The 12,475-nt window shown below is 32.2% G+C and overlaps 1 protein-coding gene across 2 annotated transcripts; it reads left to right on the top strand.

The window, feature by feature from the left end:
• Positions 1 to 1,531: 1,531 nt before the first annotated feature.
• Positions 1,532 to 5,410, top strand: LOC105127627 (regulatory protein NPR5). Of its 2 annotated transcripts, XR_842673.1 has the most exons (3): positions 1,532 to 2,310; positions 3,211 to 4,586; positions 5,221 to 5,410. XR_842673.1 is itself a non-coding variant. In XM_011028992.1 (2 exons), the coding sequence occupies exons 1-2, from the start codon at positions 1,846 to 1,848 to the stop codon at positions 4,189 to 4,191; spliced, it is 1,446 nt and encodes a 481-aa protein (XP_011027294.1). In that variant the 5' UTR covers positions 1,532 to 1,845; the 3' UTR covers positions 4,192 to 4,671. The 2 variants fall into 2 exon arrangements, 1 of the variants encoding a protein (XP_011027294.1); XM_011028992.1 differs by lacking the exon at positions 5,221 to 5,410 and having other exon boundaries at positions 3,211 to 4,671.
• The last annotated feature ends 7,065 nt before the right edge of the window (positions 5,411 to 12,475 follow it).

Here is a 12,475-nt window from a genome sequence, read left to right as displayed (position 1 = left end):
AAATAAAAATAAATCAAATAGTGATTTATAGTTTTCTTATTGACTAAGTATGTAATCAGAAAATATTTAGAAAATTATAATCCCTGACGTGTGATTGGCTGAAGTAAAGCCTAAGGCCTCGTATATATAGAAGATAGCACTAGTTTTTTCGAGGACCTACTCTTTTTCTTTTTCCTTTCCCTTTTCCTTTTTGTTTTTTCCTCTTAATCTCAGATCTTACGCGTGAATTAACTAAATATTGCTATTTTACACCATGAATTAATTATATTACCTGTAGATTGGCCACACAAGGCCAAAAACATTCAGTCATGTACTTCCTTTCATTGTATTTATTTGATTCTAAATGAGGTACAGTTCAGGAGACTATATATTGATTATTTTTTTTTTTTTTTTGCTTTTCAACTTTATTTATTATTTTTATTTTTTTTTATAGAAAAGTAAGAGGAACGAAAGCAAGGGTTAAACACGTTCGTAAAATTTCTATGTCACTAGCTACATGATAAATAAGGAAAAATAGAAAAAGAATAGAAAAACAAAACCTTCAAATATTCCAATCAAGACAAAGGGGAGCGGAGCAGAATCGCTGCATGTTGACCACAAATCAGGAATTTAATTTTTCATTTGATACTTTTATACCATTTATTTATTTATTTATTATATTTGTGCATTTACGTGTTTGAAGCCTTCATCTTTCTTTGTTTATTATAAGGGTAATTTAATTTTCAGAGGCAATTGAAATTTGAGATTTTCAATCGGAAATCTCAAATTTAAATCATGAAAAGAATGAGACGATGTATTTTATATATATATATAAATAAGAAAAATAAGAGAAAGTTAATTAAGCCTTTTTATAATTTGATTTAAGATTCTTAAATGAAAGGATTAAACAAGTGGGATATATAAATGGAAATTAAACTATATAGCTCATCTTATCTTTCTTTTGATTTAAGCACAAATTAAAAACTTATAAGAAATTTAAAGTTTTTAGTTGTAATTAAACTAATTAATTATAAACAGCACACCATTCCTCCATCAACCATATACAAACAAAGTAATGAACATGGCCCATTATCCTACTGGTCAACACCCTTAATAAGTCACCAAGAATAATATCATTTTGCTTTTTTTTTTTTTTTTCAATCAAACTCCAAGTTGTAAAACGGAGGTCATGGTTCAGGGGCTTACACGGATTAATCTTTTATTAAAAAATATTATTTTAATATAAAAATCTCTTCTAAAAAAGTAAACTACTTAATAATTGAGTTTTCACTGTTTAATTAATCAAACTGGATTTTAAGAAAATCAGCTAAGTTTTTTCTTTGTTTTTAAACTTAAATTGGTTTAAATTCATAAATTATTAACAATTCTATTACAATCCCATTATTTACTTACTTATTTATCCATAATTAATTTCTCACCTTTTTTTTTTTAAATACCTCTGCCGCCCAGAATAGCCATCCATGTTGATTCCCCCCCCCCCCCCCCCCCCATCACTCTCCTCCACAGGTTTATCCCCCCCCCCCCCTCTCTCTAAATATCTAACACCACCTCTCTCTCTCTCAAACTCGAGAGAAAAGAATCTCTCTTTCTTTCTCTTTCTAAAACATACAGTAACACAACACACTAACCCACCATCATCACCATCATCCATTGCAAGAACACAAAAAAAAAAAAAACCTCTTCTTATCTTCTCTTCCTCTTGCTAACTGCCCCTTAGCCTCCACTCCTTTTCGTTTCTTTTCTTTGTTTCTTGCTCTTTATTGTATTATATATATATAGCAAGCAAGAAGCAACCCTAGCTAATAAACAAAACCATATAAATAAATATACATATTTTTTGGAGCCATGACTCTTGAAGACTCTCTAAGATCTCTATCTTTAGACTATCTTAACCTTCTTATCAATGGCCAAGCTTTCTCTGATGTAACTTTCAGTGTAGAGGGTCGTTTAGTTCATGCCCACAGGTGTATTTTAGCAGCAAGAAGTTTGTTTTTCAGGAAGTTTTTTTGTGGACCTGATCCACCATCTGGGCTAGACCCATCCGGGTCCAGGATAAACACGGTTGGATCACCAGGTTCGAGGTCTAATGTGATACCAGTTAACTCAGTGGGATATGAGGTGTTCTTGTTGCTGTTACAGTTCTTGTATAGTGGACAAGTCTCTATTGTGCCACAAAAACATGAGCCAAGGCCTAATTGTGGTGAGAGAGGGTGTTGGCATACACATTGCACCTCAGCCGTTGATCTTGCTCTTGACACTCTTGCCGCCGCTAGATACTTTGGTGTTGAACAGCTTGCAATGCTCACTCAGGTCTTTCTTCCTTGTAGTCAGTCATATAGCAACTAGTTATGATCATTTCAAGATTTCTTTTCCTTTCTTTTGTGCTCCTCTCTTTGTTTCTCTCTCTTTTCTCTCAAAATCTTGATGAGTGTGTAGAGTATAGTACTCGTATGTTTTTTGGTTTTGGTTTTTGGGAAGTGGGAAGGTATTTTTGTGGTGGGTTTTTAGATTTTTTTCATTTCCTTTTTTCTTTTTTTGTTACATGGGAAATTTTATTATCCCATGATGAAGTGGATGAGAGGTTGTTTCATGTTTCATAATCTATGTATCTTTATGTTCAATTGGCTTGGACCTGGCTTCCTAGCTCATTTCAAGCTGTTGCGTTTGATCCCACTCTCATTTATAGTACTTTCTTTTCTTGTACTAGGTCACTCAACACTTTCTTTTCTACATGGTGATTCAATTATTGTTTCAATTTTCTCATAACAGTGTTTGTGAGCTTTTCTTCTTCTTTTCCTCTTACTAGCTTCTGTTCTTTCTGCTTTTGATAGTTATCAAGCACTGTAGCACTAGTCTTGTACAAGTCAAATGTTGATCGCGTCCATGTAAGATAAGAGGTTTTTTTCTTGATTTCATGTATGATTTTTGGTTTCTTGAGTTGGGATCTTCCATCTTTATTCTGTACATATTAACCAAGACTTTCTAAATGTAGTTCTTCATCTCCAGTCTTTTCTTCCACAGTGTGCTAATTGAATTTATGTGAAACAAGCACTTTCCTCATTTGGGTAAAAGAATGTGAAAAGAGATGGACAAGATGAACAATTTTTTTTGCATAAAACATCCCATCATACACTAATGCAACAAAAAGGAATTCTATTTGCAACTAATTCCATTTACCAATGCTAATATCCCTTGTTTTCTGTTCCTCAGAAGCAATTGGCTAACATGGTAGAGAAGGCCTCAATTGATGATGTGATGAAGGTGCTGATAGCTTCAAGAAAGCAAGATATGCACCAACTTTGGACCACTTGCTCACATCTTGTGGCCAAATCAGGCCTGCCACCAGAAGTCCTAGCTAAACACCTTCCAATTGATGTTGTGGCCAAAATTGAAGAACTACGCCTCAAATCATCTATTGCTCGAAGATCACTAATGCCCCACCATCACCACCATCTCCACGATCTTACCTCAGCTGCTGATCTCGAGGACCAAAAAATTCGAAGAATGAAAAGGGCGTTAGATTCATCTGATGTTGAACTAGTCAAGCTTATGGTAATGGGAGAAGGGCTTAATCTTGATGAAGCACTGGCTTTACATTATGCTGTCGAGAATTGTAGCCGGGAAGTGGTCAAAGCCTTGCTTGAGCTTGGTGCTGCTAATGTTAATTATCAGGCAGGGCCGGCAGGGAAAACTCCTCTTCACATTGCAGCAGAAATGGTGTCACCAGATATGGTTGCAGTACTTCTTGATCATCATGCTGACCCTAATGTTAGAACCGTTGATGGAGTCACCCCTCTTGACATTCTTAGAACCCTAACCTCAGATTTCTTGTTCAAGGGGGCAGTCCCGGGTCTAGCCCACATGGAGCCCAACAAGCTTAGGCTGTGTCTTGAGCTCGTTCAATCCGCAGCTATGGTTCTTTCACGTGAAGAAGGGAATGTGAATGCTACTTCAACCCTTATTTATCCATCAATGAGTGATGAACATAATACAAGCAGCTGTGGTAGTAATCTTGCTAACTTGAATCTTGATTCAAGGTTGGTTTATTTGAATCTTGGAGCTGCTGGTTCAGGTCAAATGGGATCAAGGATGGATGAAGATGACGATAGTAGCCACAACAACCAGAGAGATCATCATGCAATGAGTAGACATGATCCAACAATGTACCACCATCACTCTCATGACATTTAGCTAGTTCCCAGCCTACCTAAGTTCTCTTTTTAAATTATATAGCCATGACGGAGGATCGGGAGAGATGGATAGACAAGTAAAAGGCTTCTTGAGTTCATGAAGATTATTATTGGATTATATTTATATATATCCTCTCTCTCTCTCTCTCTCGCTCTCTCTATCTATCTATCTTGTCATAAATCTTCAATCAGTTCTTTCACTTATTGCCCTTTTTTTGTTCTTCTTTCTCTCTGTTCTGTTTGGGTTGTTTCTTTTGGACTCTGTAGGGCTTTCAATGACTCATCATATGAGAAGTGCAGTTTCATTGGAGATGGGATAAATCTCTTCTGATCTCTCATGGGATGAGACAAGGAGAGTCTGAGTTTTTGCTCTCCTGAGATGAGAGAGGGACGCAGGTCAATCTTTTCAAACCTGGCCTGTCAACTCCTTTGTATTTATTGATAGTATCTAATTTCATGGCCTCTCCATTATGCCCTTTTATTTTCTTTTCTGTCTCCTCCACCCACCTTCCCATCATCTGAACATTAACACAATGCACATAATTAGGTAAGTTAAGAAGAAAAAATATATATTAACTGACTTTAATGCTAAAATTTAATTAAAAAATAATAATCATTTTAAGATATAGCTAGGAAACGTAAATTAGAAGGAAGATTTTGGTGTCTAATGATGGTGGGGTTTCTTTACTTCATTATAGGCTTTGTTTGGACATGGATGATGTAGGGGAATGAGCTGTCTCTTTTCTCTTTCACATTTCTTTTCTAAGCGTTCATGGGCTTTTGAGAAGACTTTGATTGGATGCAGTTTTGTCTTAATTATATTAGAGAAGAAAATCATGTGGTAATGGGTAATTTGATTGTTTGTCTTGCATGAATGCAAAATACCTCCTTGTTTGGTCTCTTGCAGTAACTCATAGAAACTTAACAGTTAAAACCCTAGATGGTCTTAACATCCTGCTTTCTAAACCAATGGGTTTCCTGGTTCCTTCCTGATCATCATCCTTTATGTATATACCCTATTTCCTTGCAGACATGGAATTCTCTCCTTTCTAAGCCAGTCTCCATGCTATACACCTTGTGCTTACTGCGGTTTTGCGTACTTAATTGGCAGACCCTCTTTTGAGTACTGTCCACTACTTATTTCAATGTTATTCCTTATACTCCAATGTACTTTGTGTGGTAGATTACCATAAAAGTTAAATCAGCACTAGTTAGCCACACTTTTTTTTAGTTAGAACAGTCAAAAATCAAAATGCATGCGTCCCAACCATTCTAGATCCATGTGCTTATTCTATTCTAATTGGAGTTTTACCCTCCAATTAGAATCTTAGAACATTAATTATGTATCTGTAAATCGACCATGTGAAACAACCTAGTAGAAAGGAAAATGTTCAGCTTTCTTCTTAATTTCAACTACTTCAAATTGGATCTCATAATGTTTTAGCAATATGTGCATGGTACACTTTAGCATTTCACTGGTCTCAAAGGCCATTGATTAATTAATTACCAGTAGATTTTTGATATCCTGAGGCAACCTCATGAACATTAATCTATTTTCAATTTGCTAATGATGACAAGCTTCTGAGTTCTCCCTCTTTAGTTGGTAATTAAAAGGTCTGATAACTTTCTTTTCTTAGTGATCTAGTAGGTGATTTATCAGCATTGACGTTTGTTGTTTAGATAGATAGCCCAAATGAAATTATGTAGAACTTTGAAGGATATGCTTGAGCATGAGGACTAGTCACCTGGTCAAAACATTTAATGTGAATTTATTCATTCAGGAAAATAGGCAAATCAGCCACCTGCCAAACTTCTTATGCTTTGCGTGTCTGCTGAAAGAGTCGTGTAATTTAATGACCATATAAATGCCAGTCCCCAGTCCATAGTTTGAAGTCCTGGACACCTCCTTACTAGTTTAATGTCTATTGCATTTGGCAGCAGAAATGTTGGATTCAAAAGGGATTAGAAGGTGAGCATTTTCATGGATATAATATTCCTATGCTGTTTTGTTTGCAAGGGATTGTCAGATTTTCTTTGAAATATGTCAGAGTCCCATTAAAAGAAATCTTGGGGCAAATGTGAACTGTTGTCCTTTTCAACTGTGGAATTTGGTATATGAACTCTCAGGCATCACTTTTCAGCAGTCTCGGAAACCTCACATTCACCTAATTAAAGGCTTAGTCTGTTATCTTTGCCTTCTTGCCTTTTAAAATTCTCACAGCATAGAGATCAGCAAGTTTAGTCTGTTATCTTTGCCTTCTTGCCTCTTAAAATTCTCACAGCATAGAGATTATCAAGAATTGTGAATTTCGTAGTATCCAAAACAACATATAATTTATTAGCCGAAAATTCGAAAGTTAATTTAGCCGTTAAGCAATCTTTCCTACGATACATGCCTCATCTGTTTGTACGGAGTTTTAATGCTGTTGTTTTCTTTGTAAGCATGTCATTTGATTTACTAGTAGTATCTGGACATGATTAACTAATAGCTTGCTTGGAATCTCTGGAATTAAATTCAATTCCAAACTTAAATCAAGTCTTGTGTTTGAAATTATTTCGAGGATACTGAATCATGAAAATAAATAAAAATAAATTAAAAGGGAGACCATTCATTTGCTACAAAATTCCAAATAAAAATTACTATTTTAAAAATACTCCTATTTCTTTACTCACAAAAACCTTTCTCTTCATGGTCTCCTTTTGTTCTTCAACAAAAGCTTTGGAAAATGAAACAAACACTGATGAAACAAGAAACGATCACTGATGAAAATTTTGTTTAGGAACACAATCTTTAAATAGGTCTTTTACTGATAGCTTGTGGTGTAGCAGGTGTATAATTACACATTTTTCGCCTCATTTCTCATCCTTCTCAGACAAGAAAAAACCACCATATCGCAATCTGCAATTTGACACGAAGAGGCACGAAGGCAAAGGCCATTATTGAGATAAACATTTTGGTTTGATGAAAGAGCTTAGGATCGAGAGGGAATTCATGGGAGCTGCAAGCATTTTGTTGAGCTAAATGCTAGTTACTAAGAATTATGAACACTTGATAATTGAAATACCAAGCTTGTGGTGTGCATCATCAACATTTGAAATTGTTTGCAATGCTGTGTTGGAATATTTCTAGCTACATCTAATAGTTTAAATCCCAAAAGATTTATTCACATACCATATAAAGGTGATACTGCAAAGCATGGAGGCGCATACTTCAGGACTGCAATGATCATTATGAGCTGCACCAAAAACAAAAATAATTTCAGCATCCAAACAGATTCAATTCCAATCGAAGGGAAATCCAACTCGCAACAAATAAAATTGTATCCCAATCCAACTTGCAAATGCATCATGATTTGTTATAAAATAATAATGGATTCTATTTTAACATAACAACAAAAATGTTTTTTAACAAAAATAAATGATTTCTAAATCAAGGGAAAATAGTCAAGATTTTTAATTCAGCAAGTATTCTAAATAATATATATAATTAAATTTAATTAAGTGGTTTATTACTTTATTCCAAACATAAAAATTATATTAAGTTATCAATTGAATCTAAATCATATACGGAATTGATTTGGTTCCATATAAGCTATAAGGGTTAATAATCTAATCATTCTCCTTTGTGTACAAATGTTGGAGTTGAGTTCTTGTTTAATTGAAATTGAAATTCATAGTTTACTCCAATTTATTTATTGTTTAATTTGTTTTTAGAAATTGAGCACACCCTTGATTCTATTTTTTTTCTAGTGTTGGATATAATTTTGTTTCCTTTTTCCTCAAAAAAACAAAAAAAACATGCATCCCCCTTTAAATGTGAACATGTTATCTACATGGTTTTGATTGAGATCATCATTATCATTTGTTATTAGCTAGGTCGAGTCTATACTTCGTTTCTTGTCTAATTAATTTTGTGCACTATTAAGAACAGTACTATCATACCAAATAGTGTTAGCAAATTTTCAGATCCGGTGGAATTAATGATGGCTCACAAACAACAATGTTGTTGATATTGTGTCGATTCAGGCAATCCGGTTGTAAGGATTGTCATATGAAATGATTGAGTGGATTGATGATCGATGTTTATCATACACTATTGATAATAAAAAAAATACAAATAGAATCAAAGGGGTGTGCTCCCTCCTTGACTACTAGGAATTTAGCCGAAGCTGAGAAGACAATAAAATTTTCATGGCATCACCTTGATATATCGGTGTGGATTATTTGTCTTTGATTGAAACTGAAAGGATTATTGTAGCGTTCAAAATACTATTTATTATGTATTTATTTTTTAAATCAATTCTTGTAATCAAAATGGGGATGACGAACCATGGCACAACATATAATACTAATAAAAGGAGTTCTCAGGCTTTAAAGGCTGCAATTTTAAACTATAAGGAAATAAACAAAAAAAACTCTAATGAATAAAATAATACATGGAATATTTAAATAGAGGTTAAAATCAACATAATTAAAAGAATTAAAAATTAATTGAAAAATAATTAAAATTAAAAATTAACTAGGAAAATAATTAAAATAACAAAAAATATCCTAAATCTACTTTAAAGATCTTTCAAACCTCGGTTCGCTACACCAAGCTAACCCTATAAAATAGACATATAAAATTATTCAATAAAATTTAAATTTGATTAAATAATTAAATTTAAATTTTATATAGCTTTTGTTAATCAAATTATATGTTTGACGCATCTGACTTTCTTCACAAGTTTTGCCTTGTTTTTCTCGTGTATCTACTCTATAAATGTATTTATAGTACGTTCTATATCATATTAATTTCCACGTAACCAAATAAGGAATGGAGAGAGATGAGTTTCTAATTTTCCAGTTAGTGATGATAGCGATCATAGCATTCAATTTACTAGAAGAGCACCATAATTCTTTATGTTACTTAGTAGTTTAATTACTTTTGGCATTATATTAAAAGAATTACTCGTCGATTATTTATGATGCAAATTAATGCTATTTTTATAATCTTCAGATAAAGAACTCGTATGCGATGGCATGTATTGTTCGAATTGCTAGGTAGAAGTGGAAGGTAAAATAAAAAGGGGCACAAATCCAACTATTTATCCACTTTCAACACAGTTGTGATGCAGGATTGGAGCACATACATATCACATCTTTCTTTTAATCAATCTGAGTTTACTTTTTAATTGGTTAATGTTACTTTGTATTAACCATTGTCAGCTAGTTAAATAATTAATTTATGTATTATTCTTATATATAAGTCGTATTGTTCCTTTACACTCTTTATCCCAAGTAAAGTAAAAATAATGTTTTTGTACGAAAATAATCTATAAACAAACTTTCTACGTTATATTTTCATATAATAAGACATGTCAAGATATAAATCATAAAATTAATATGAATCTATCAATTATAATTTATCTGTATAATCTTACACACACACACACAGATATATATATCTATATCTATATATATATATATATATATATATATATTAGGTAGACATTGGCATGAAGCTATATTGAAAACCGACAAATGTTTGAAAATCATACATGTTGAGTAGCATATCTGGAGACATATATAGTAATATAAACACCTTTTATCACGTCAAATCTCTAGCTAGGCAGCCAGCCAGCCAACGTTTTCCTGAATTATTTTCGATTTGATAGAAAATAAAAATAATTTTTGATGCATAGTTATCGGGTCTGAGAAGCAAATATATTGATCAATTAACTGAAGTCTAGTTTTAAACCATTTTTTTATTATTATTATTTAAAGTGGTATTATTTTAAAATAAATCCAAGTTAGACTCTCAAATTAATCCAACCAACTTATGATACGAGTTTTAGAAACCAGCTTTATTGTTTTTTGTAATTAAAATTAGATGAATCCAAAGAAAACAATAGGATGCATGATAACATCTGATTTCATCTTCTTTGAAACGCCATCTTAACGAGGGTTCATGAAGGGAAAACAGTAGGATCTTAAGCAAGCTTGCAGGACACCATGGGTCGAGGTTTACGTGCTCGAAGGGAGCAATAATGATGCATAAAAGTTGAAGAATAAGAAGAAAAGAAACAGTAATCAGACCACGTATTGAGTTTTCTAAGGTCCCATTTGTTAGCTCAAGAATCATGGCAACTAAATTCGGATTCATGTTATATGTATGGCAATTTCAGGAGTCTTTTGAAGAGAGAACCTTGCCAGATCATGTCATCTTCCATGTTGAATTAAGGAAAAGGGTTTAATTAATTGAAAGCTCATGCTGGAGGACTACTAATGGCGACTTAATGAAAAATTGACAGCCAGTAGCTATTATAGTTTGAGAGTAAATTAAGATTTTGTATCCTATTGTTGAGAGTAAGTTTTTGTATTATCAAAACGAAAACTACATTACATAAAGATATATATATTTATTCATTTTGGGACAGTAAACAGACACTATTTTACTAATATTTTTACGTATTATGGTACATCAAGGTTAAATATATTTTTTCTCATCAAATCTTAAACAACTCATTGGATTCATATTCATATCCATGTATAACAAAAGTATAAACATGATTATTTTTTTATGGTAATATTTTAAATTCAAAAGCAAAAATAATAACGCAGGGAACAAGACTTATTTATCATCGAAATTGTTAATTAAATAAAATAATACCCTAATTTGATTCTCAAGGCAGAATTTTCGAAGCCTTAATGATAGCAGATATGATGCTCCTTTCTAGAGATTTCTAGTCCCTGATGGAACATCAGACAAGGAAGATAAAGACAACTGAAAGGCATATGTATCCAGTGAAAGGAAGCCAAAATGAGGGGACAATATTTGAGCAAGTACTCCATTGATGTTGAAAGAGCATAAGATTATCTCCAAAACCCATATAAATATTGATCGGACACATTAACAAGCGTCTTCTGAAGGATATGCAAGTGCAAGCCTTCAATGCTAGCCTACTCAGCATGGTAATAATCTAATAATTCAAATTTTAATAGATACTTTAATTAATTAGATTCTAGATTTATTTTTTAATATTATATAAATTTAAAACTACTAAAAACTAATATAATTATTAATTTCAGGATCTTAAAGAATTAATTAAGATATATGTAAATTAGCTCAAACACCTATAATTAAAAAAAAAACCCAATAATTCATCCCAATTTTGTTTCAGGGCAATAAGGAAACAAAATTATCAAGCTGACCTACCGAAAAACAGTAGCTAGATTTTTTTTCATTAGCATGGGTATCCAAGACTTCTCAAACTACCACTATGGTGTAGCGAGTTGGCTCGAGAAATTCATGCTCGAGGCTTAAACTGACTGAATTTTAATTTGAACAGGATGAGCCAAGCCTGATCAATCCAATTGGTTAACTAGTAATTTGATTTATTGTGTATAATAAATAGTTCAAGGTACATGTTGAAAAATAAAATAAAATAAAAAATAAAACCCATTACATGCAATGTTTAACAGAACCAATAAAATTAGGATTAATCCATGAATTCCAAGCCCATTTAACAGGTAAGTCAAGTTTGACCCAACAGTCAAATGATGAAGCTAAGCTGCTTGGCCCAACTATGAACTAAATATAAAAACAGATAATTTATAGCAAGCCATAAAATTAGAGCACACGAGCGTACATAGAATTGGTATTTAATTCAGTAGGTATCCTACGCTTTTCTTGGGCGGGTTAATTTTTTTCTTTTTTATAATATATATAAAAAATGCATAGATAATAATAAATTACGTGGAGTTAACTTGAATACGAGTTATTCAAGATATGAGATTAATAATACAATTAAAAACAAATTAATATTAAATAATAAAATTAAAAAAAATACTATTAAAAAAAACACATATTCAACACGGGTTAACTTAATCAACTTTCTAATTGTGACATAAGATTAAGATGAAAAAATCAAAGAAATTTTTTTAAAAAATCTAACAAAAAAGGCCAAAACTAAATAAAAAATGCTAAAAAAATACAAGTTAGCTCAGGTTAATTTGACTAATTCGAACTCAAGATGACTATAAAAAAAATAAAAAAATCACAAAAATCAAGAGTTAAATGATTTCATAAAAAAATAGAAAAAAATCCAAACCAACTTAGATCAACTGGATTAACCTGCTACCCAGAATATAAGATCAAGATAAATTCATAAAAGAAAAGTGAAACAGATAATGAAACTCAAGGTTTAATAATTTAATATCAAAAGATAAAATTAAAAAAAAAAATTTAAATAATGATGACCAAATCTTTTATAAAACCAAATGAAAAAAAATATTAAGAATTA

The sequence above is a fragment of the Populus euphratica genome, unplaced genomic scaffold (assembly GCF_000495115.2).
Source record: "Populus euphratica unplaced genomic scaffold, PopEup_1.0 scaffold13.1, whole genome shotgun sequence".
NCBI classification, from domain to species: domain Eukaryota; kingdom Viridiplantae; phylum Streptophyta; class Magnoliopsida; order Malpighiales; family Salicaceae; genus Populus; species Populus euphratica.
This window is presented reverse-complemented; position numbering and strand designations above follow the sequence as displayed.

Coding starts and splice junctions, on each gene's coding strand:
- LOC105127627 (XM_011028992.1), top strand. CDS start 1,846: ATGACTCTTGAAGACTCTCTAAGATCTCTATCTTTAGACTATCTTAAC. Junction 2,311..3,210: donor AGCTTGCAATGCTCACTCAG/GTCTTTCTTCCT, acceptor TCTGTTCCTCAG/AAGCAATTGGCTAACATGGT.